The sequence below is a fragment of the Sus scrofa genome, chromosome 9 (assembly GCF_000003025.6).
Source record: "Sus scrofa isolate TJ Tabasco breed Duroc chromosome 9, Sscrofa11.1, whole genome shotgun sequence".
Taxonomy (NCBI): Eukaryota; Metazoa; Chordata; class Mammalia; order Artiodactyla; family Suidae; genus Sus; species Sus scrofa.
This window is the reverse complement of record NC_010451.4, coordinates 9,810,477-9,835,265: the sequence shown is the minus strand read 5'-3', so window position 1 is coordinate 9,835,265 and position 24,789 is coordinate 9,810,477. Positions and strand designations below refer to the sequence as shown.

The window sequence follows — 24,789 nt, the reverse complement described above, 5'->3', positions numbered from 1 at the left end:
ATTGCTGGGTCATATGGTTGTTCTATGTATAGTTTTCTAAGGTACCCCATACTGTTTTCTTTAGTGGTTGTACCTGCTTACATTCCCACCAGCAGTGCAGGAGGGTTCCCTTTTCTCCACATCCTCTCCAGCACTTGTTATTTGTTGATTTATTAATGATGGCCATTCTGACCAGTGTGAGGTGGTATCTCACAGCAGTTTTGACTTGCATTTCTCTAATAATCAGTGATGTTGAGCATTTTTTCATGTGCTTGTTGGCCATCTGTATATCTTCTTTGGAGAAATGTCTATTCAAGTCTTTTGCCCATGTTTCAATTGGGTTGTTGGCTTTTTTGCTGTTGAGTTGTGTAAGTTGTTTGTATATTTTAAAGATTAAGCCTTTGTCAGTTGCATTGTTTGAAACTATTTTCTCCCATTCTGTGAGTTGTCTTTTTGTTGTTTTTTTGTTTTTTGTTTGTTTGTTTGTTTGTTATGGTTTCCTTTACTGTGCAAAAGCTTGTCAGTTTGATTAGGTCCCATTGGTTTATTCTTGCTTTTATTTCTGTTGCCCTGGGAGACTGACCTGAGAAAACATTTGTAAGGTCAATATCAGAGAATGTTTTGCCTATGTTCTCTTCTAGGAGTTTGATGGTGTCCTGTCTTACATTTAAGTCTTCAAGCCATTTTGACTTTATTTTTGTTCATGGTGTGAGGGTGTGTTCCAGTTTCATTGATTTACATGCAGCTGTTCAGTTTTCCCAGCACCACTTCCTGAAAAGACTGTCTTTTTCCCATTTTATATTCTTGCCTCCTTTGTTGAAGGTTAATTGACTGTGGTTATCTGGGTTTATTTCTGGGTTCTTTATTCTGTTCCATTGGTCTGTGTGTCTGTTTTGGTACCAATACCACACTGTCTTGATTACTGTGGCTTTGTAATATTGCCTGAAGTCTGGGAGATTTATGCCTCCTGCTTGGTTTTTGTTTCTCAGGATTGCTTTGGCAATTCTGGGTCTTTTGTGGTTCCATATAAATTTTTGGATTGTTTGTTCTAGTTCTGTGAAAAATGTCATGGGTAATTTGATAGGGATCACATTGAATCTGTAGATTGCTTTGGGTAGTATGGCCATTTTTACAATATTAATTTTTCCAATCCAGGAGTATGGAATATCTTTCCATTTCTTTGAATCCTCTTTAATTTCCTTGATGAATGTTTTATAGCTCTCAGCATATAAGTCTTTTGCCTCCTTGGTCAGGTTTATTCCCAGGTATTTGATTTTTGGGGGTGCAATTTTAAAAGGTATTGTAGTTTTGTATTCCTTTTCTAATATTTCACTGTTAGTATACAGACATGCAACTGGTATCTGAATGTTAATCTTATATCCTGCTACTTTGCTGAATTTGTTGATCAGTTCAAGTAGTTTTGGGGTTGAGTCCTTAGGGTTTTCTATATATAGTATCATGTCATCTGCATACAGTGACCATTTTATCTCTTCTCTTCCAATTTGGATGCCTTTTATTTCCTTTGTGTGTCTGATTGCTGTAGCTAGGACTCCCAATACTATGTTGAATAACAGTGGTGAGAGGGGGCATCCTTGTCTTGTTCCAGATTTTAGTGGGAAGGCTTTCAGCTTTTCTCTATTGAGTATTATATTTGCTGTGGGTTTGTCATAAATGGCTTTTATTATGTTAAGGTATTGTTCCCTCTATACTCACTTTGGTAAGAGTTTTTATCCTGAATGGATGTTGGACTTTGTCCAAAGCTTTTTCTGCATCTGTTGAGATGATCATGTGGTTTTTGACTTTTCTTTTGTTAATGTGATATATGACATTGTTTGATTTGCGTATGTTGAACCATCCTTGCAAACCTGGGATGAATCCCACCTGGTTGTGGTGTATGATCTTTTTTATATGTTGTTGGATTCGGTTGGTTAAGTTTGTTGAGAATTTTTGCATCTATATTCATCAAAGATATTGAACTATAGGTTTCTTTTTTGGTGGTATCTTCGTCTGGTTTTGGTATTAGCGTGGTGGTGGCATCATAGAATGTCTTTGGGAGTGTTTCTTCTTCTGAAAACTTTTGGAAAAATTTAAGGAGGATGGGTATAAGTTCCTCTTTGTATGTTTGGTAGAGCTTGCCTGTAAAGCCGTCTGGTTCGGGACTTTTATTTGTAGGGAGTGTTTTTATTACATATTTAATATCCTTTGTAGTGATCAGTCTGTTCAGTTGATCTGTTTCTTCCTGATTCAGTTTTGGCAGGCTGTAAGTCTCTAGAAAGTTGTCCATTTCTTCTAGGTTGTCAAATTTGTTGGCATAGAACAGCCCATACAACACATACCACACATACAACACATACAACAATACATATGTTTTTCATAGTATTCTCTTATGGTTTTTTTGTATTTCTGCAGTATCTGTTGTGATTTCTCCTTTTTCATTTCTTATTTTGTTTATTTGGGTTTTTTCTCTCTTCTTCTTGGTGAGTCTGGCCAGAGGATTTTGAATTTTGTTTACCTTTTCAAAGAACCAGATCTTGGTTGTATTGATTTTTTTCTATTGTTTTTTGAATCTCTATTTTATTGATTGCCTCTCTGATCTTTATGATTTCCTTCCTTCGGCTAACTTCAGGTTTCTTTTTTTTTTTTTTTCCTAATTAATTTAGGTGGTGGGTTAAGTTGCTAATTTGAGATTTTTCTTCATTTTGAGGAAGGTCTGTATTGCTATGAACTTCCCTCTGAGCACTGCTTTTGTGGCACCCTATAGATTTTGAGTGGCTCTGTCTTCATTGTCATTTGTCTCGAGGTATTTTTTAATTTCCTTCTTGATTTCCTCGTTGACCCATTGGTTTTTTAGTAGCATGCTGTTTAATCTCCATGTAGTCTTTTCCTATTTCTTTTCCTGTGGTTGATTTCTAGTTTCATGCTACTGTGGTCAGAGAAGATACTTGAAATAATTTCTGTACTCTTAAATTTGTTGAGGTTAGCTTTGTGCCCCAGTATGTGATTGATCCATGAGAATGTTCCATGTGTGCTTGAGAAGAATGTACATTCTGATTTTTTTGGATGTAATGTCCTGAAAATGTCAATTAAGTCTAACTTTTCTATTGTGTCATTTAGGATCTCTGTTGCCTTACTGATTTGCTGTCTAGAGGATCTGTCCATGGATGTGAGTGGGGTGTTAAAGTCTCCTACTATGATTGTATTCCCATCAATTTCTCCTTTTATTTCTGTTAGTATTTGTTATAGGTCTCTGGGTGCTCCTATACTGGGGCATAGATATTGACGACTGTAATATCCTCTTCTTGAATGGATCCTTTTACCATTAAATAGTGTCCTTCTTTGTCTTTCTTTCTGGCCTCCATTTTAAAGCCTATTTTGTCTAACATGAGCATTGCAACTCCTGCTTTCCTGTCTCACCCATTGGCAAATATCTTTTCCTATCCCCTCATTTTCAATCTCTATATGTCCATTGCCCTAAAGTGAGTCTCTCGTAGACAGCAGATTGTAGGTTTTTGCTTTTTTATCCAATCTACCACTCTGTTTCTTTTGATTGGAGCATTCAGCCCATTGACATTTAAGGTAATTATTGATAGATATGTATTTATTGCCATAGAGAACTAGTTTTTAATTTTGAAAAACCCAGGGGGGAAAAGGCAGAAAATCTCACCTGAGCCCTAAATCCCCTTGCCTTAAAATAACTGTTCTTGGTTGCCTGTGAAGTGCTGACCCAGCCTCAAAGGCATCCTTGCCTGACTTCCTTCCCGCCCAGCCCCTGCTTCATCCTCAGCTCCAGTCATTGGATGCTGCCTTACCTCTGGAGTCCCTGAAAATCACCTGCCCTTTCTTATCCTTTCCCTCGATCCACTAGCAATTCTTAGTCTGTCACAACACACTTGTCACATCAGCTGCAAGATGTGTTCTGAGGAATTTGCTACTATAATAAGCAGTTTGTGAATGATTTTCATTTCTAAGGAATTTCCAGGGGATTCAGAGGTTGTTCCCATGACTACACTGCTTTGCTTTATTTGCATCCCAATATGCACTCACGAGCCAGAGAAGCATATTGGAGATTCAGCTGTTGAAGCGGGAATCATACATGCGTAGCTTATTCTATGATGTCACGCCACACGAAATTGTGCAAATATCAGCTCACCTCTAATAGCAGAAAAAGTCTGAGAACCTAAGTAGCCTCTGCCCTGCTTTGCCCTGGAGTCTTGCAGTCAAGCGGAGTTTCCTATTTGGCCCGGGACTGGTTTACATACAGGTAAGGGAACTACCCAACCCAGTTTGCCTAGACTACTCCAGTTCTATATCCCATGAAAGCCCTCGGTCCTGAGCCAACCAGGATGATCGATTACCTTATTTACAGGTCAGGGGTCTCTGAAAACCCCTGCACCTCACCGAGTGAATGACCCAGCCTAGGAGGCCCGACGTCATCTCTGTCCACCCCTGTGGATTAAGTGGGACCTGGGACGTGGGGTTGGCTTTGGACAAAAGAAGATGGAAGTGGAGGAAGGAGGGAGGATTGGGGGAAGTGTGTCCAGAGATGGATGGGAGCAGGGTGGCATATTGAGGGATCGTGGCCCCATGTTCTTGAGAAAGAGAAGGCAAGGCCGCCTTCTGAGAATGAGGGGGCAGCACTAGAGGAGGGGGCCTGGGCAGAACGAGTGGGCTTGAGCAGCAGTTCTTGGGGAGACCGTCCAGGGGTCCAGCCAGAGAGGACGAGGGATGGCAGGGCAGTGCGAAGTCCCCACTGGGCGCGTCTGCCTGTCCAAGCCTCTCAGTGAGGACCTCGCGGTTGTCCGCAGGAGACAGAAACAGAGGAAGGCTGGTTCAGGCAGTGGCGATAACCCCCCAGAACCCCGGCGCCTTCCATCAGCAAAGGTTTATTTCTTATTAAGGAGGAAGGCCGCAGCTCTCCCCATCGTCACCTCTTGGGTCTGGGACTCAGGCAGGGAGCAGCCTCTCTGGCAAAGGAAAGAGCTCGTGGGACACGCGAGCTGACTCCTGACCTCTGCCTGGAGGTGACCCGTCACCCCTGCTCACGTTTCACTGACTAAAGCCAATCGCGCACCTGCCTGAGTTGAACACAATGGTGAGGAATGACCTTCCCACGGGAGGGTCACAGAGAGAGCAACTCCGAACAGGCCCACCGCCTGGGGTGGCCCAGGGCGACAGCTGGCGGCCAGGAGTCAGTGTGGCCAGCAAGAGGGCGGCCAGAAGGGCTGATCCCGGGCTTCAGACGGGAGCCACCGGGCGCGGTAGCGTCTGTCTCTGGCACCAAGCTCCTCCGAGTCTATGCTGCCATTCCCGTTACCCTTTCACTAATCGCACCTTCTCTCTCAATTCTCCCTCCCCTCTGTGTTTCTGTTTGCGTCTGTCTGTCTGCCTGTCTCTCCGTGCAGGTGGAAAAACCCAGTGCCCCGAGTTCCAAACCAAAAAAGACCTCCGCGAGCCATAAGGCCCCGAGGAAGGCCAAGGACAAGCAGGTGGCGTCGGGCCGGGCCTCCAAGAAAAAGAGCGCGGAGGGCGCCAGCGCCACCCCGCCTGCCGACAAGGAGCAGAGCGCGGAGATGAACAATAAGCTGGCGGAAGCGAAAGAGTAATGCACTGCAATTCCCTTTCTTCTTCTCCTTTTGCTTTTTTTTTTTTTTTTTCCTTTTCACTAACCAACAAAAAAAGGCCACAAAATTGATTAGAGGCTTCCCATCTGCCTGGATCCCAAGCATTGCAGCATCTCTTTCATTTGGTTTCTTTGAACAGAAGGATCCTATTTCAGAGACCGGGCGGCCTGTCTCCTGTCCGGATCTAGACCAGGTCCTTGCCACGGGCTCCCGAGGCCGTGTGCAGGCCGGGGCAGCCCGGGAGGGTGTGCCTGGGAGGAGGCAGGAGGGCCCCGGGAAGCCGTCCCGGGGGCGCTCAGACCTGAGCATGGGGCGTCCTTCTCCTCTTCCTCCCCAGGGGCTGTGCCGGGGATCAATTGTGGACTTTAGGTAAATTTGTTCTTTTCCAAATTTCAGAGTTATCACGTGCTGTACGAGCTCAACCTGGGCTTCCGCAAGTGACAACATTTGTGAAAATGTTTTAAAAAACAAACAAAAGTTATTTTCGGCCTTAATGGTAGTAGAATGAGTTGTGTCTGCTACGTTTAGGTAATTTTTTCATGGACTCTTGTAGTAGGCGCAGGTGGCTACATGTAGTTCCCTATTCGTGCGCTGTCAACCGTATACCAAGTGAGAGACACGCCTCGATGACCAAAACGAGGCCAGGGCAAAACGGTGAGGTGGTGCCGGTAGCGCCCAGCCATCGTAGGAAGATGACAAAACGAAGAGATTGTTTTCCTGTTAACTCTCAGCCTGTCCAGTGCCGCCGATTTTGCAGAGCGACTGGTTGCAGGGGACTGAGGAAGAAGCTTCGAGGCATAAGTATAGTGTGTTTAGAAGGCGGCGTTCTTGCTCCTGGGGAACACACAGCAGGAAGCAGCTGTAGTGGTTACTGCGACAATGTTTATCTCCCTGCCTGCATTGTCCCTGCTCTGTCCCTTGGACAGAGTGGATGATGCGGAACTTGAGGTTACGGGAAATTCCTGTGGCATAGCCTGAGGAGGAGAGTTCCCTGCTACGTGGTTAGCAAGCATTTTTTGACCTCATCCATGAATAAAAAGCAGCTCTCCCTGTATTGTGTGTCTTGTGTCTGTGTGGCCAGAGCTGCCAGTGTGGCAGGGCTGCCTTAGCTGTGCTAGAGTTGTGTCGTAGGCATTAGTTGGGGAGTCGTGGAAAGAGCCCACACACCTGCCGGGAAAGTTACACTTGCAAACCCTGCGGCATGTGCGTTGCCCGGTACCCTTTATGACTCATGCCCTCAGATTTACGGTCGCCGGCATCCTGAGGTCACTGGGCTGCTGCGTGATGCCAGCCTCTGCTCAGGCGTACTTTTCTTTGGCAACAAAAGCGGTGAAGAATGAAGTCATCCCAGTGCCTCACCCGAAAGCCCCGTAGGTCCTTCTGGGTGAAGGAAGCAGAGCCTCCGCAAGGAGGAAAAGTCCCCGTTTGCACCATTTTATTTGCCACCTCCAGGCCGATGGAGACGACCCTTGCAGGTTAATTGAGCCCGGGCTCCACCGGCTTTTCCTGAAGAGAACAGGTGCTGCAGGAATGAGGTGCTCAGGGGGCTGCCGCCTGGCCCCCCGTCCTCTTTCCTGTCCCGGGGAAGGAACGGAGCCGCGAGGAGGGGGATGGCTTCGGGAAGGCCGGAGCTGTTAGTGAGTCTCCGTGTTCAAGAATCACGGATCCGGAGGCCTAGGGCACGGGGAAGGGTCGGTCTCAGTGCTGAGTCCCCTGCTTGCGCGCCGGCCCCGACGAAGGCCCGCGCGCTGTCAGCACGGTCTGCGCTGTGTCCGGACAGTTTGCCAACGTGTGTTCATTCTCTGGCCACGTGGCTTTAGCCAGACAGGTTGTTAGTCGGTTTGGGTTTCTCTGTAGAATAGGCAGCTGTTTTGTGCAGTAAAGTAGGTCAAATGTGACCACACGCAGGGGACCAGTCACTCGGCAGCCACTTGCTGACGGCCTGTGTGCCTGACCCGGGCCCAGCCCGGGGCTCGGTGTGTGGAAATCCGTCTCCCCAGCAGCACAGCCGCGTTCCGTGGGACTCGATCCCTGTGTCTGATTCAGGTTTGCGTTGCCCAACTTGTAGAGCCTCCCTGCCCCACGGGAGGCTCGAGCTGCGCCGGAGGCCGCCTTCTGGTCTTTTCACCCGTAGTTCCCCCATAGTTCCCCCATCTTTTGAGTGCCTCCAGCTGAGACAACCCAGTTGGGATTTCACTTTGACTCTTAAACGTGTCCTTCCCTGGCAAGAAGGCGCTTTGATTTCTACTGTTTACAAACAAAACTCAGCCTGTCTCGTCCCAGATCCCAGAGTGCTGACTGCATCTGATTTCAGCTGCACAAGCAGTGTTCGCTGTTGCCTTCCTGACGGTGGCCCAGCTTTGAGCGCCTCCTCCTCCCCCCACCCCCCGTTTGTCTACACTCCCCCCCCCGAACCCCGGCTCCCTGACCCCCCCAACCCACCACCGACAGAGGAGCGAGGGCCGGAGCTTTCCCACTGTCGACGTCACTCGCCTGCAGAAACCGTCCCTAAAGCTGTGCGTCGGGTCCTTTCCGGCCTCTCATGAGCCGCTGGTGCTCCCGCTCTGCCTCTGCCTCTCTCAAGGCGGACCGGAAGCGTCTAATTACAATTTCGTGGCCTGGGTTTTGTCGCATACCACAGATTGTCTATGTATGTGTAACGCACACCTCTCCTGGTGCTACTTCATTCCTGCTGTTAGTAAGAAAATGACAAAAATATTCATGTATAGCCAATTGATTGTGACGTGCTTGTGGTCTGTGCTTGCTCAGAAACAAACGAATGAACAAACCCACAGTTTTTCCAGTTATAAATAAATGCTAAAGACGAACACCACTTTCTTGATCTTATTTCCTCGGTAAGGCCCAGCTGAGTAGGTGAAGGAACCAACCTTTGCCATTTGAGCTGCTCCCACAGATGAGCTGTGCCCTGCAGGTTCTCTGGGCTTCTCCAGAATGCAGCTTGACTCTTTTAGATACTTGCCTCTCAGATACTGAGCGCAAGCAGTCAGAGCTAAGTGTTGAGAAGGGCGACGATGGACCGGGAGACCCAGTGGCCAACAAGGTAGCGTAACGTTTTGATGCACGTTGCCGGGGGTGCGTGAGCAGCACAGCCTGGCCCCACCGGGCGGCTGGGCCCTGACCTCCACCCGCTGCCCGTTGGCCCCGCAGGACTGTCTGTTCTGGCTTTTCTCCCCTCCCGGGGCGAGCCCTCACCCGTTCATTTAATCCGGTCGGCGTGGGGGTTGCGGCGAGACGGTCTGGTGTGCGCCTAACACAGGGGTGTGGAAACCCCATAAGAGAAGCCAGATAAGGTAGCGACAGGCCAGCTAGCAGGGCGCTGGTGGCTCAGGAGGAGGACAGGGTTCTAACCTGGGGGTGGGATGCGGAATCAGAGGTCTCATGGGGGAAGCGTGGAGAGTGGGGGGAGGTGGATCGCGGGGCACACAGGGGCTGGCCTGCGGGAGGAGCGCGGAAGGGTGGGCACCTCGGAGCCGGGGCCGAGGGTGCCTGTTCTGATACCCTCTGCCGAAATGGGAGACAAGGGAGCCTTTCCTTTTTTCAACCCATGTTGCTTGAATACCTGTTATGTACCAGGCAGGCATGGGGCCTGCAGCAAGGAACCAGGATGGCTGAGACCCTGCCTCCGATTGGAGTGGAGCATGAAGGAGGAGTCTGTTCTAGCAGATTCTGTGGGTCAGGAGGACCTCAGTGGATGGGCAGGTGGTGACTAGGTGCACAGAGCCGGGGATGGCCAGCATGCCAGGCAGAGGGGCGGCAGGAGCAAGGCTGGGGGTGCAAGGCCTGGGGAGTGGTTCCCTCGGGGAGGGTCAGGGTGCCCTGGACACCCTGGTGCCGGGGGGCAGGCGGATGCTTCCCGGGGTCTCCATCCACACCCCAGCCTGCCCCCGACCCGTGCATGCTCCTGCCATCGTGCTTTCCATGCTCACCTCATACCAGCCGCCAACCCCAGTCCTCTCTTGATCTGGGCTAGGAGCTCAAGGCTGGGACTCATCCTGTTGCTCATCCCCAGTTTCCAGGCTTTGGGGAGGAGCCGTGTCAGAAATCAAGGGTCACGTATATGAAAAACCTCTATGTATTTGTTTTCCAGATGAACGGCAAGCATTCCACCCACGTGCTCGCTGTTGTCTGAGGCGGAAGACACCAAATAGTGTTCAGTAAATAAAACATACACAAATGTATATTATTTAGCACTCTCTTGATCTGTTAAGAACTGTCTTGATCAAAACTAGGGATGGAGAGAGGTGGAAAGGTAGGAGAGGTGGAAAGAGAGGCAGAGAGATGAAGACACACAGGAAACACATGTCTGAAGACACTGACGGTAGCCCAGAAGGTGAGCCGTACCGGGAATCAGAGAGAAGGCGATGGTGGTCGGCAGAGAAGCAGGAAGGTAGGAACCACCCAGCGGGCGGGCTCAGCCAGAGCCTCGGCTCCGCTCCCAGAAACCCAGGGGGCAAACCTCCGCCCTTGCTACCCACACCCCCCGTCCCGGGACAGCAAACCAAGTGACAACCAGCGTCTAGTTTTAAAATAGGTCCCCACTGCTACATTGGTTATAAATGCAGTTGAATTTCTCCTTGGAGTGGGTGTGTTCTTAGTGAAGTCTTTCTTTTTTCACTAGGGTTTTAAAGGTATAGCCTGCTTCCCATTGATTCAGGGAATGCCAAGTCCCCCTTCCCAAAGGCGATGAACTCCCGTGGCGTGTCCCTGTGGGCTCAAGGCCCTTGCCCTGCAAAAATGTCCTAGAGCAGTTTGCATCTTCAGGACCTCAGGTATAAAAAGTTTCTTTTAAGCCGTAGCCCAAGGACCACCTACCGTTAAAGGGAGACCCTACCGCAGCCCCACCTGAGACCAGCAGGACAGGGACAGTGGCCAGGGCAGCCGAGGCCACCAGGGCAGGAGAGGCAGCTCTTTCAAATGAGTGGAAGCAACCCTCCTCGGCCTCCCCTCCTGCAGGACCCAGCACGTGGTCCAGAGCGCTCCGTCCCACTGCCACTGACGCTTCGAGGCTCATGACGCCTGGACCCCCCTAGACGCGCTCTAATGACAGAGGTGCCGTCCTTGCACGTTTCTTCCTTAGCATGTGACTGCATTCACAGTGGTGGAGCCCTTAGGCCTTTAGGAGGGTCACGGATGGAGGCCAGTGCCAGTGATGCGAGGCTGGGTCATTCACTAAACTCTCTGAGCTTTGGTGTCCGCCTCTGAAAAGCAGGACACTGATGCTCACCTCGGAGGAGAAGAGTGAGAAGGAAACGACTTGATGGCTATAGGGCACCCGGAGTGGACCCGAAGTAGAACTCATTTCGGCCCTTCCATCTCCCTCGTACGGTACTTGAACGGTCTGTGTTCTCCTTCTGATCACTGATCTCTGACAATGTATGAGGTTGATTGAGGCAAACACTGATAAGAATGCTTTTAAAGAATTCCAGCTGTCGAATGACCTTGAGTCCACAGGCCTAAACCATAATATTCTACCAATTTATACTCATGCATTGCTTGCGAAGCCTTTCATCCTGCGGGGTCTCACTGACCCCTCCCCCTCCCCGAACGTAGTGAGCAGGTGTTTGCCCAGGTGACAGACGGGAGGGAAGCTCAGAGAGGAGGGCACCTGCCAGGCAGGTGTGCCTGGCTGGGAAGGATGGAGGAAGAAGCACAGGGCAGGTCTGCTGCCTCCCTGTGTCACCTGAGGGAGGGGGCTGGCCTGGAGGGAGGCAGGTTTCAGACAAGGCGGACTCCTAGCTAAACCCTCACCGCAGGTGCCCCGTCTGCTCTGCACCCTACAGGCTTACCTAGGATTCCCGTTAAGTCTTGGGAACCAGACACGAAATGGGGGGAACAGAATTGGGTCAGGTCTTCACACACCACGGGCCGCAACATCTGGACCGAACTGACCAGTTGTCTCAGCCCAATATCCTTTGGGAGCTAAACTGACTGGGTGGCTAAAATGCATTGTTAGTGAATACAGAATGATCCAACCGTTTTCATTCCTAAGAAATATACTTGTGGGAGTTCCCTTGTGGTACAGCAGGTTAAGGACCCACCACTGTCACCGCAATGGCTTAGGTCACCGCTGTGGCACAAGTTCGGTCTCTGGCCCAGGAACTTTCATATGCCACAAGGGCAGCCACAGAAAGAAAGAAAGAGAAAGAAAGAAAGGAATATATTTGGTACTGGAGATAAAACTGTGGAGTCCACCACCTGACACTGGCGGGATGGGCTCAGAGACCGCCATCTTGCACATTTTATGTCAAACAGTGGACTGAGCTGAACTTTCTGTCCCTTGTCCTCATGTAAGTGGCTCTCGGTTGCTAGGTAACTTGGCATTGGATGTAACGATCTCAGCCCAGACATCTTATCTGGGGCCAAGAGAGCATCAGATGCTGAGATACACAAATTACTGCCATTGCGACTGGTTTAAGCTGCTGGAGGGATCTTTAGAACACGCACCTCTGACCATGTCCCGCCCTGCTTTTAACCATCCGTGGGCTCCTCGCGGCCTGCAGAAGCTTGTGTCTGCTCAGCGCACCATGCGGCTTCTCATCTCCATGCTTTACCCACGCTGCCCCACCTGCTCAGATTGCCCTCCTCCTGCTCCTCCACCTGGCTAACTCATCTTTCAAGACTCCGCTCAGGGGACCGCTCCAGGAAGCCTTTCCCGCACCTCCCAGGCTGGGTAAGATGCTCCCCGTGTGTCCTTCATCGTGGACCTCAGCACATGTGTCATCTGCCTGTGTGTGTGTGTTGTGTGTCTGTGTGTCTGTGTGTCTGTCCCCTCAGTAGACTGTGCTCCCCCAGGGCAAGGACTCAGTCCTGTTCATCTTTGTGGCCCTGGCTTCTGGCTCAGTGCCTACAGTTCTTGTAGGTGTTTGTTGAAAGACCAGTAAGTGAATGAGTGAAAGATGATATTTACCGTCTGCTGCCATAGGCACCGCTGAGCCTCCACAAGGCTTTATTCTGCCGAATCACTGGCTCGGCTCACGTGAGGGGTGGTTTCCAGAAACGTCATGGCAATAGCAGAGCCCAGAGTCAGCAGCTGGTTTGACAGCGGCCAGCCTCTGGGCCAGCCCCTCTCTGTGCTTTGCACGGGCACTTTTTCTAAACAGTCCTGACGTCATAAAACCACAGCCTCTCAGTTAGAGGTCATCTGAAGAGGTTGGCTGACCCTGCCCCCTGCCCAGTGCTGTGCTCCTGAGCCCTGATATCGGAGCCGTCCCTCCAGGGGCCATGGCAGAAAGAAGGGCTGGGGATTAGAGCCAAAATCCTGGTTCTAAACCCAGGCTCTGCTCGTTACTAGCTGTGTGACTTTAGCTGGGTTTCTTTGATCCTAAAGAGATAACAAGAATACATTCATCACAACCCAAATCTGACTCCCAAATTCAAGAAGTAGGAATTTGGTGGGCAAGGGATATAGTTTGAGCCGAATCTGTTTGTTTCCAGAGCGTCGGGTTGCCAGTGGAAAGTGGTCTGATCTCAGAAAATCCCATTCATGGCTCAGAGGCCTGTTACAAGGGCCCCGGGAGGGTGGGCACAGGCCTCTGTGAACTGGCAGTGGGACGCCCTGGTCACAGCTCGTTTTACGGCTCATTTGCTGACCGCCACTTCCCACTTACTCACCACCCTGGGTCCTGGTGGAGTGGTGGTACTGGAGCTACACCTGGCAAATCCACTCCCTCTGCCAGGCGTCACTTGAGTAGAGCCCCGCCAGGACTGGCTCCTGCTGCCCCCTCCCCAGCCCTTCCGGTCCCTCCTCCCTGAGCACCAGTCAACCTCCCGGTGCAGAATCCATGCCTGCAATGACACCGTCATTTTCATTAATCTCCTCTGGACACATTCAAACCAGTTTTCACGTAATGACTCACGATCCCATCCTTTGCTTCAGATGGGGGGGGGGGTCGAGGGGGGACAGGGACAGAGACTGACTTACAAGTTCCCAGCTAGGCAAGCACTGGGCATCACTGTCCGGTTGCCTTAGTCCAGCACTTCACATTTTAAAAAGGGTCCCTAGTGAGATTACCAGATTCTTGGCAGTTTATCGAAAGCCAGCTATGCCCTTGACTTTGCCTTCTTGGTGTTAAAACAACCAAGGAAGCTTTTACAATATTTATTATGGGAGTTCCCATTGTGGTGCAGTGGAAACGAATCCGACTAGGAACCATGAGGTTGCGGGTTCGAACCCTGGCCTCGATCAATGGGTTAAGGATCTGGTGTTGCCGTGAGCTGTGGTGTAGGTCACAGATGAGGCTCAGATCCCGAGTTGCTGGGGCTGTGGTGTAGGCTGGCGGCTACAGCTCTGATTCATTTTCTAGCTTGGGAATCTCCATATGCCACAGGTACGGCCCTAAAATGCAAATATATATATATATATAAAATACAACTGGAAGTATATTTAGTTCCTAGCAGATTATACCTATAGGGAGGGCACTTACAGCAAAAAGGGCACTTAGCAAAAAGGAACAAACGCAGGGCAGAAAACTGACCCTGTAGCCACCTAGCGGCTTATTTGACCTTTGCAGACTCATTCCGGCTTCGTCCTCCCAGTGGGGCCGATGGTCTCTAGGCATCATCCTCACGCCCAGACACAGACAGCGAGACTCGGGGATTAAATGACAAAGTCACACAACTTGTACGTGGTGAGCCAGGATTTGGAGCCAGGTTTGGGTGACAGAAACCCAGTCTTTGTCCAGTTCTTGGGACCTTCTCTAGGATCCCGGCTGTAAAGAATTTCTGAGAGGGCGGTCTCTTCGTCCTGCCCCCTCTTTGCTCCGCAACCTTCAGTGACCCTGAGCATTCCCACCCTCTTTGGAGAAGGAGTCAGGCGAAGGTCACGATGCTGCCTTCAATCAGCAGTTACTACGCTCTACCCCCCTCCAGCCTTCCACCCCCCCCACCCCCCACACACACACGCAGAATTAAGCCTTGTGGTGGCAGCCTTTGTTTAGGCGTTGTCCTCGCTGCTCTTCCTGTGCTGATGAGCCACATCTGGCTGGCTCTTTGTGTGGCCCCGGGCCGGCAGACCCCCTGGCAGCCGCACAGGTAGGGCTTACAGGTGTGGGCGCAGGCGGGCGCTCTTAGACCAGGCTGCCGCTGCTTTCTGGGACCAGCTGCTTCGCCAGGGTCTGCTCAACCCCAGGAGATACACCAGGGAGGGCCTGTTGTAGGATGCAGCAAGGGCCAAGGCAGAGGGGCTGCTTGTTGGACCCCCGGAGGGGCAGCTCTCAGGGGGTGCTGTTGGGAGCTCAGAGCTTGGACCCTACAGAGGTCAGGGGCTCCAGCCCCCTGGACCGGGCAGAACCAGGCAGGGTCCAGACATGTGCAGACAGATGTGGAAGCTCTATGGTTAAAGACACCCAGGAGGGATCCTGGTGTAGAAAGGAAAGCCTGTCTTCCTCAGTTTATGCTCTTGACATTGCCCCAGACTCGCTGCGTGACTTTGCCAAGCCTCACTTCCATCTCTGGAAAATCGGGGCGCGAGGGACCCTGCCTGGCGGGCTGACGGGCGGCTACGAGACTACAGCGAGCTGCCTTGAACGGACAGTCCTCTTAGAGAACCGTCCATACAGGTACGGTCTAGGAGGACCGAAAAGGCGCTAAGGCAGGTAAAAATAGAAAAGCCTTTGTGTGTCACGTGACTGCGGTGGTTAGCATTTGATCTTGCGTGAGTTCTTTTTAAAGCTTCCCTCCTGCGTGTGCCAGCCCCGTGCCAGGGCCCTCTGGCTCCTCGCCCCATGCAGGGACCCAGCCCTGGGCAGGCATTTGTTAGATGCTTGTGGAAGGAGGAGGGAGGGAGGAGGGAGAGGAGAGAAGCAGACGCGATCTCTGCCCTCAGAGCGCCCCCATCTGGAGAGGCAGCTACAAAACAGTTGGCAGGTCACCGCTGTGATGGGGCGAGGGGATGGGATCGGGGGCAGGGCTGTAGGAAGACGGGAGAACCCATGCTAGACCCCTGGGGGTGGAGGGTCCGGGTGATTTCACTGAGCAAGTGACCCTGGAACCGAATCTTTAGTTGCTGAGGAGGGAGGGTGTTCCTAGCAGATGAAGAGGGTGGTGGTGTGTGGGCAGCACTGACGTACCTGAGAAAATGCTGACCAGGCAAGGGTTCTATCAATGGAGGTATAGATGCCAGGGCAGAGGAGGTGTGTCCTGCACATAGGATTTTACTTTCGTTCTGGTGTCACACTTTCCAAGGGAGGGGAGCCAATTGAGATCGTGGTGAGAAGGGCGGTCAGGACAGTGGGGGCTCTGAGTCAGGTCGGGCATGTGTTGCCCAGAGAAGCCAGGCATAAGGGCACGATGAGGCAGCATGCCACTCTCTAGGAAGGCGGCCCCAGAGCACAGAACTCAGATCAGGGCAAGGATGGGAGGGAGAGGGGCTGACAGAAACACGGGCTTCTGCAACGGCTCTGGGCTCAGAGGGTGGGCTGCCTCCCTGGGGCACACCCAGGGCAGCGTGGGCAGTGCTGGGCCATCTGGAAGGCAGACAGCAGCCCAAGCTCAGGAGACCCAGCAACCCTCGGGTCTGTCCCTCCAGCCTAGGTGCCTTTGAATTGGCTCTGCGGAGCTGTGCTTCCAAGGACCAGAGAGGGAGGACTTCTCCAGCTAAGTGACAGCTATGCCCTCAAGGGACTTTCAGGCCTCTGATGGGACGAGGGCTTGGGGCCAGCGCTGAGGTCCTGGGGCACCGGTAGCTCTGCAGCGTTCCTGGTGTGCACTCCATGCAAGGGGGTTCCTTGAGGCAGACCCTGAGGCTCATTCACACCTGTGCCCCCCGAGCAACGGGCTCAGCAGACTTTGTTCACTGAATGGATAAAAGAGAAAAAACGTCAAATAGAGTCAAGAGAAAAGAGTTGTCCATCCATTACTCACTCCCACAGATATCTGCCGGGTCCTGTGAGCCAGACGCTAGAAACTCACGATGCAGAGATGAGCATAACACAGCCCACGAGCTAGAGAGAGGCAGGTAATCACCAAACACCATGATAATTGCTAAAATAGAGGCCACGGAGTTCGGGAGGCAGAGGGGCGGGGCGAGGGTTCTTGTTCTGAGAAGGCCTTGTCTCCTGCAGTTCTTCATAGGAATAACAAGCCTTTCAAAGATGCTTTCCTGGGCACTCCCCCCCCTCCCAGGTGGCTGCATCTTTTATAAGGTCTTGGGTGCTTTGTCTGTATCTGGGAATTGTGGGCGCCTGTACAGGGCCCTTGGAGGCAGACAGGAGGAGACAAAGCCGTGAAATCACCCAGCCCCTCGTCTGCTCCCCCTGCAGGGCCCCAGAGGCATAGGCAGCCTGACCCCTCTCAGCGCCCCCTGCCCAACTTTGCTTCAAGTGAGTTTGTGCCATCCCTTTTACCCACCCAGTGAGACTCCGAGAGGCCTGTTTTCATTCCTGGACCTGCTATTCCTTAGCTGTGTGGCTCTAGGAGAGTTGCTTGCCCACTCTGGGCCCAGTTTCCCATTTATAGAGTGACACTGGGATCAGATCACCAAGTCCTTCTTTGCAACTAACATTTACTAAATATATCACCTCTATTCCAGGGGTTATGCCATGAGTGTCCCCATAAACTAATCCTCCCTAGAAGGTGGGGCCTGTAATTCCCACTTTATAGATTAATGAAACAGAAGCTTGCAGCCTGGATGCCCACGATGCCATCCGTGGCCAGGAGGGAGTTGAGTCAGCCTCGAACCCAGCTCTTTCGGGCCCAGTCAGTGCACTTTCTCCTCCAGCAAGCTGCTCTTTACCAGATGAGAAAAGGTCTAGGTTAAAATACCCAGCACCGGGCCTGGCCTGTGTTATTACTCAGCAGATCTGAGCTTCTTCCCTCCTCAGGGCTTTTTCAAGCTGTCGAAGCAGAGGGTTCAAGGACAGGGCCCACATGTCCCTGGTGTCTGAGCAGGGCCCTGTACCAGGAGCACTGCTTCAGCTCTGGGCTGTGGCGATGGTGTCAGGAGACAGTTTGGAATAAAAAATAAATTAAAAAAAAAAAAAAACCACAGGTGGATTATTGGATTAGAATTGTGTTCAAGGCAAAAATCAGCGAGAGGGTTGGAAGCCCTTTCTCCAGATAATCTTGAGCAGGGCTTGGTCATCCTGCTTCCAGACTGTGATAAAGCTTGGATCCAAGGTTAGCACGTGTGTATCCAGGAAGTATGGCCTGTTGCCATGGAAACAGGAGGAGGGCAGAAAAATAAGTTCCTAAGACTTAGGATGTCTCCTGTAAACTCAGAACATTATATTTTGCAAATAGGACAGCGCTTGGCCCAGAAAAGTCATTTACTCATTCATTCCACCAGCATTTCGTCTGGGCTTTCCCTGGGTCAGGTACTGTCTTAGGGACAATGATTTACAAAATTAACGTGGTCCTGCCCTTTGAACGTTTGAAGTCCAGTGGGGAAAACATTAATGGAAGAGAATGTAAGTAATTAGCTGTGACAAGGGGTAGGAAGAAAGGGTCAGGGACTAGGAGAGCCTGTAGCAGGGGCCTGGGAAATTGAGCAGAGAGCGGGAGGATGGGGAGGAATCAACGGGGGAAGAGGGAGCACGGGACTGTCCCAGGAGGAGACGACAGCATGTGCAGCGCTGCGGGTAAAGGGAGCAGGGCACAGGAGGAGGAGCAGAACCTGGTCCTGAGAGTCTGGGGCACAGGGAGCCAGAAGGCAGCAGGCGCAGGTGGTCAGCGAGGCGGGGCCATGGAACAGTTTTACTCTTTATTCTGGGTGCTCCCTTGTCAGCAGGGGAGGGGTTTGCCTTCTGTATAAAGAATGGATTGGAGTTCCCATTATGGCTCAGCAGTAAGGAACCCAACTAGTATCCATGAGGATGCGGGTTTGATCCCTGGCCCCACTCAATGGGTTAGGTGTCTGATGTTGCTGTGAGCTGTGGTGTAAGTCACAGTATACGTATAGCTGCGGCTCAGATCGTGCGCTGCTGTGGCTGTGGTGTAGGCCAGCGGCTGAAGCTCCAATTCAGCCCCTAGCCCGGGAATCTCCATATGCTGCCCTTGCGGCCCTAAAAAAGCAAAAGAAAAGAAAAGGATTGGAGGAGGAGCCAAGCATACCAGTTAGGGGGCCGAGACAGTGGTCCACAGAGACAGCGATGGCACCGCGGGCAGGGGAAGGGAGGGAGGGAAGGAAATGGGAATATTCAGGAGATAAACGTTAGCAGCCTGGACAGAGGGTTGCTGATGGCCCGGGGGAGGGAGGGAGGCATCGAGGATGACCCCGAGGCTCTGGCTGGGGCCGCGGGATGGACCGTGAACCAGGCTTCCGTAACAATTAACTTGTAAATCTTTCCACCAGACCTTTGTCTCGGGTACCGTGCTGGGCGCTGGGGCTGCAGGCCGGTGGATGAGCCTGCCTTCAGGGAGCTCACAGTCTGATGGGGGGAAGCTGACGTGCGATGAGGGCATCTGGAAATGTGGGCAGAGACCGTAAAGCGTGCCGCAGGGGAGACAGAGTCACAAGCATCTTGGCGAGACGCACCCAAGCAGACCTCGAGAGGAGGGGGGATCTGAGCAGAGCCATCGGGGGCTGACAGGGAAGTGGGTCCAAGAGGGCGGTGCAGGCAGCGGCAGCAAAGGAACCACCGGGAGTGTGGTAGAGCAGCGGGGGGCGGCCAGAGGGCAGGGCTGCCAGGCCGTCCTCCACCTCCCCTGCCTTCCGCCAGGGCTACCGGGAGGCTCCCGGGAGCTCAAGTGCCAAGCACAGTTCTCAGGCAGTTACGCAGTTATTCTGGTCGGGCGTACTCCGTGATGCGCCCAAGCCCCGTCTGTGCGCCTGTCACAGATGATGGTTTCAGATCCCTGCCTAACAGGATCAGCCAGTCCTCCATCTTGAGAGTCCCTGACAGTTGTATTTTTATTCCCATTTTACAGATGAGGAAACCGAGGTCTATCAAAGTTGAGAAATTGCCCAAGATCTGACGGGCAATAAGCAGCACAGAAGCCAAGATATAGCCAGCAGGTCGTGCTAGTTTCCCAGAGGCTGGGGAGTGGGGGGGGAGCCTGTCTCCAATGCTGTCTTGAGAGGGTCTGCAGCTGGCTTAAGGTGCCAGACTCAGTCAGGCAGGTTGGACCAGATCCCAGGGCAGCTGGGCCGAGTGGGGCTGAGCCCAGCCCATTTCTGCTCGCCAAAAGCATCCCAGCTTCCACCCTGTGGGGGCAGCTCTGCCTCATTCACAGAGGGCACTGTGGGTGGTGGGGCACTTTACAGATGGGGAGACAGGCAGGCCACCGTGGCACCAAGTGCTGACCAGTCAGTGTCAATGAGAGTTTTACGTCAGCCTTGATGGCAGTTTGTTCATAGAAAAACCAGCCAAGGCAGCTTTGGTTTTAAAAACAAATGTTTGGAGCTCTCATCATGGCGCAGTGGTTAACGAATCCGACTAGGAACCATGAGGTCTCGGGTTCGATCCCTGGCCACGCTCAGTGGGTTAAGGATCTGGCATTGCCGTGAGCTGTGGTGTAGGTCACAGACGCGGCTCAGATCCTGCATTGCTGTGGCTGTGGTGTAGGCCAGCAGCTACAGCTCCGATTTGACCCCTAGCCTGGGAACCTCCATATGCCACGGGTGCAGCCCTGAAAAGCAAAACAAAACAAGCCAAAAAAACACTTAATTTATGAAAGTAACAAACTTCAAAATTTAGTACCATTTAACATTTAACAAACTCTTGTAAAGAGGATTTTATAACTTAATTCAGTTCTCCTAAATATTTTAAATTAAATAAGTTATCTGAAACAAAGCTTAAAAATTATTAATGAGTGGGTAATAATAAAAGCTCCATCATTGTTTATAACATTTATAAAACTGTCTTATATCTTCCGACTTAAAATCACAGGTCTAAATTAAATATTCCATTATACATTTTATATTGGAATCATAAAACTAATCTTTAAGATACAATATCCCAAATAATTTTACACATTACAGGTATTTTCAAACTAAACCTATTTGAGGAGTTTCCCGGCGGTCTAGTGAGTCAGTGCTTTCACCACTGCGGCCCCAGGAGGTTTGGTCCCTGGTCTGGGAACTGAGATCCCACATCAGGCTGATTCATGCTGTAAGAAAAAAAAAAAAAATTTACACAGAGTTTTCCTAAGTTTAATACCAAAAAAAGGCAATATTCTAGATTTTACTTATCATTTCTAATCTTAATTCTAAACCTTTCTACGATTCCAGATTCTTACTACGTAAACAAGTTTACGAACCAGAACAATATGGGGTATACATCAGAACAAAGCTGGGGTGAGCTTGCAGCAGGCTGGTGCTCATTAAGCAGAAAAATAGGGCCGGGCAGGGAGCCAGGGCTGCAGACAGCAGGGAAATGGACTTTGCACCCTGTGCTCCCCATCTGGCCTTCTTTTAAATCTCCAGGCCAGCAGGGGACACTGAGTCCGTGTCCTGCCAGCGGGACAGGTTTCACAAGCCAAGCTCCTGAGGTCAAGTTAAGGCCTAGTCACCTCTTTTGCCTCCTGTCTCAGCTTCATCACCCCTTCGGGGGGACTCCACCCAGGCTGTTCCCTACCTGGTAGGATTCATCTCATCAATTTCCTGTTGGCTTCTCTTCTGAATGAGGTTTTTATCTTTCCTCTCTGGCCAACCACCAAAGAGTAGAGGTATTTTAGTGCCATCTTTGGCTTCGGCATGCTTCTTCCAGCCTTGCCTGGATCCTTCCACAAACACGAAGGCCCTACGGATGGCAGCCAGATGTGTCATGTGACCCGAGCCGCTGTGCTCTGTGTCGTGTTGAACCAGGGAGCCACCCTGGCCCCTCTCTGCCCACCGTGATGCTCAGAGACATCAACAGGGGCTGTTTAGGCAGGCCACCTGGAGCGCCGGGTACCAGACGGAGACAAGTCAGTTCCCATGTAGCTCAAGATGCTACATATTGTCAAAAAAAAAAAAAAAAAAAAAAAATGCTAGATTGGGATAACTTGTCACAATAAAAATAGTCCAAATATGTATAACTTCTAAGTAAATTGAAAAATAATTGTAGTATCACATAGTGATATGGTACAAGGTGCTCCATATAATTTCTAAGCATCATAAATTTCTGAATAGATATCATTACACCCAATGAAATAGATGCCACACTTGAGGCCCAGAGAAACAAAGCATAAGGAGCTAAGAAAGCATTACGGAGCAGAGGTCTGTTGGGTTCGCTTTAGATGATCAGAACCGTTAAAATGCTGCCGCGGTTTCAAGCGCGAAGGCCTGATGGGCCACAGTGTGTAACAGATAAGAGCGCTTCTGCACTGAGCACGTCCTGGGCGCCGGGCACTGTAGGCGAAGAAGCACAGGCCCCAGGAGTGGAAAGCCCCAGATGCTGCAGTCCAGACAGCTTCCCTCGTTTCCCGCATCCCTTGCCCGCTCTGGGCCTCCGTGTCTTCTTCTGTACATCATGCAGCTGAGGGCAATAAACCCGCTCTTCGAGCGTCACAGGGTGGCTGAGTTGCTGAAATGAGCTTTGAAAAAAAAAATGCTTTGGAAAGTGGAATGTGCTGTAGGTGGGCAAGGGCTTGTGACACCGGCTGAGCCGGGCCTGCCAGCGTGCCCACAAATCTAGACGGGCCAGGCGGGGGCCGGGGGAGGGTCTGAATGTGGTGGTGTTTGCCCTTGGTGTCAGTGATGCCACCTGCTCTCCACGATGTGGGCGGGCCAAGGGGCGGGGCTGGCGTCCAGGGTGAGGAAGGTGGGGCAGCCGCTGAGGGTTCTGGTTAGAGGCCTGGACTCTTGGTTGCTGGGAAATCAGCCCCAGAGCCCTGGAGCAAGGGAGGGTCCAGAAAAAGAAGGAACCAGAGTGGGGACAGAGCGAGGACAGCAGGGCCCCTTCACGGCCTGAACGGAGAGTCCCCACCAGTCCCTACCAAACACGGTGCAGGCGACGAAAGAAGCTAAGAGCAATATAAAACCAATTAATGGTCTGCTTTTTACTGTCACCCTGGCCAGCTGTTCTAAACAATATCAGTGATAAAATACTTTTCCCCTGGCAAGGGACGGGGGGCGGGGAACATTCGCGCTGCCCTCTTTCTTTCCTGCATGCCCTGGACCCTCTGCCCTCCCCACTCAGCCCTTAACAAGGGGGTCGGGGAGGGGAAGGAGTCTGGGAAGGCCCTGGGAACAAGAGCACTGTGGCCTTAGGGTCATCTGAGTGGACAGCTAAGATGGGCCCCTGGGACGGAGGAAGGAAGAGCAGCCTGGTGGAGTGTGGGGTGGACAGGCTGCTGGATGCCCGCTGGGACTGCTGCTGTCCCCCGGGGGGCTGCCCTCGGTGCCGCGTGCAGGTTATAATCAATTGGCAATCACATTGAATGACCCACTCCCACGCCTGCCCCTCACCCCCACCCCCACCCCCACATTCCGTCCTCAGGCTTTGGAGCTCAGAGTCCCCTCCTGACTCTCCAGCAAGAGCTGCCCTGCCCATGCTCCACTAGGCCAAGACTTATCAGGCAGCCTGTGTTCTGCCCCATCCCTGCCCGAGCGCTGGCCCTCACAGTGACCGCCTTTCTCTCCTCTGCAGGAGCCAGGGGGAGCCCACCAGGGATTCACGTAAGATTCAAGGTCCTGTGGCCACAGAGCCAGGCAAGGATCAAGGTCCCCTGGGCTCGGGGCCTCCTAAAGCTCAAGGTCCTGTGATCCAAGAGCCTTCAAAGGGCCAAGGCCCCTCGGTCCCAGAGCCTCTAAAGGATCTAGGTCCCAAGGCCCCTGTGCCAGTTAGGGATGAAGACCACGTGGTCCCTGAGCCTTTAAAGAATGAAGGTTCTGTGATCTCAGCACCAGTCAAGGACCCAGATTCCTTGGTCCCAGTGCCTCTAAAGAATCAAAGTCCTATGGCTCCAGCAACAGTTAAAGAGCAAAGTTTCGTGGTACCAGCGCTTCTGAAGGATAAGGACTCTGTGGCCCCAGCACCCATCCAGGATCAAGGCTCTGAGGCCCAGGCACCTGACAAGCATCAAGGCCCTGTGGCCCCAGTACACACCCAGGATCAAGGCCCTGCCGTCCAGGCACCTGTCAGGGATCAAGGCTCTGAGGCCCAGGCACCTGTCAAGGATCAAGGCTCTGAGGCCCCAGTACACACCCAGGATCAAGGCCCTGCGGTCCAGGCACCTGTCAGGGATCAAGGCCCCGTGGTCCCAGAGCATCTGAAGGATCAAAGCGCCATGGTCACAGCACCTATGAAGAATGAAGGTCCTGTACGCTCTGAATCTGTAAAGAATCAAGGTCTGGTGATCCCAGAGCCAGTCAAGGATCGAGGTGGGGGCATCCCAGAGCTGCCGAAGGATCACAGCTCTGTGGTAGCAGCGCCTGTAAAGAATCAAGGGCCTGTGGTCCCAGCCCTAGTCAGAGATCAAGGCCCCGTGATCCCAGAGCCGCCTCAGATTCAAGGTCCTGTGGTCCCTGAGCCTGCGAAGACTCCCGTTCCTACAATCCCAGTGCCTCTGAAAGATCAAGCTCCTCTGGTACCATCCTCGGCAAAGGACCAGGGGCCTGTGGTCCCTGAACCTCTGAAGACTCAAGGTCCCAAGGGCCCTCAGCCCCCCCCAGTCATGATCCCAACTGTCCCCCACGCAGAATATGTTGAGAGTTCCCCTTGACACTCACCCCTTGACATGCCAAAGAAGGAGCTGGCCGTGAAGGTGCTCCCCCAGGGGCAGCGAAGACACATATTTAATCTGCATGAAACACGTCTTGTAGAGTCTTGCTGGAATCGAATAAAACTGGTCCCTCTGGCTCAGCAGTGTCTCTCTCTGGCTCCACTGGAGGGTGTGTGTGTGTGTGTGTGTGTGTGTGTGTGTGTGTGTGTGTGCGCGCGCGCGCATGTGTGATGCACATTTGAGGGCGGGCACGCAGCCCTCCGTGTTCATCCTTCTGGGCCATCTGAGAAATCCCCGGCTCCTGTGAGTTGCCAGCGTGACCGTGGGTGGGAGACGCTAGGAGACGGAGGACAAGACACCACCGTGCCGGTGTGGGCAGGACACACCCAGGTCTCCCCTTGACTCTCACACACGCACCACCCTGCAATTCCGATGCCAGGCGTGTGTGTTGGGGGGTGCAGTTCCTGCCCATCAGGCAGTTAATTATCTGACACGAGCTGGGCGTCCTACATTTACCTGACTTCCGACGCTGTCTCCCTGGAGAGACGGACCCTCAGCTCCCACACGACTGCCCCCGCCCCACCCA

At 52.0% G+C, this 24,789-nt stretch overlaps 1 protein-coding gene across 1 annotated transcript in view; it reads left to right on the top strand.

Annotated features, from left to right (window-relative positions):
• Positions 1-24,343, top strand: part of MAP6 (microtubule associated protein 6) — a 126,729-nt gene extending 102,386 nt beyond the window's left edge. The window contains 2 exon segments of the mRNA XM_021062525.1: positions 5,382-5,578; positions 23,129-24,343. Coding sequence (XP_020918184.1) covers positions 5,382-5,578; positions 23,129-24,203 — 1,272 coding nt within the window. The 3' untranslated portion in view covers positions 24,204-24,343.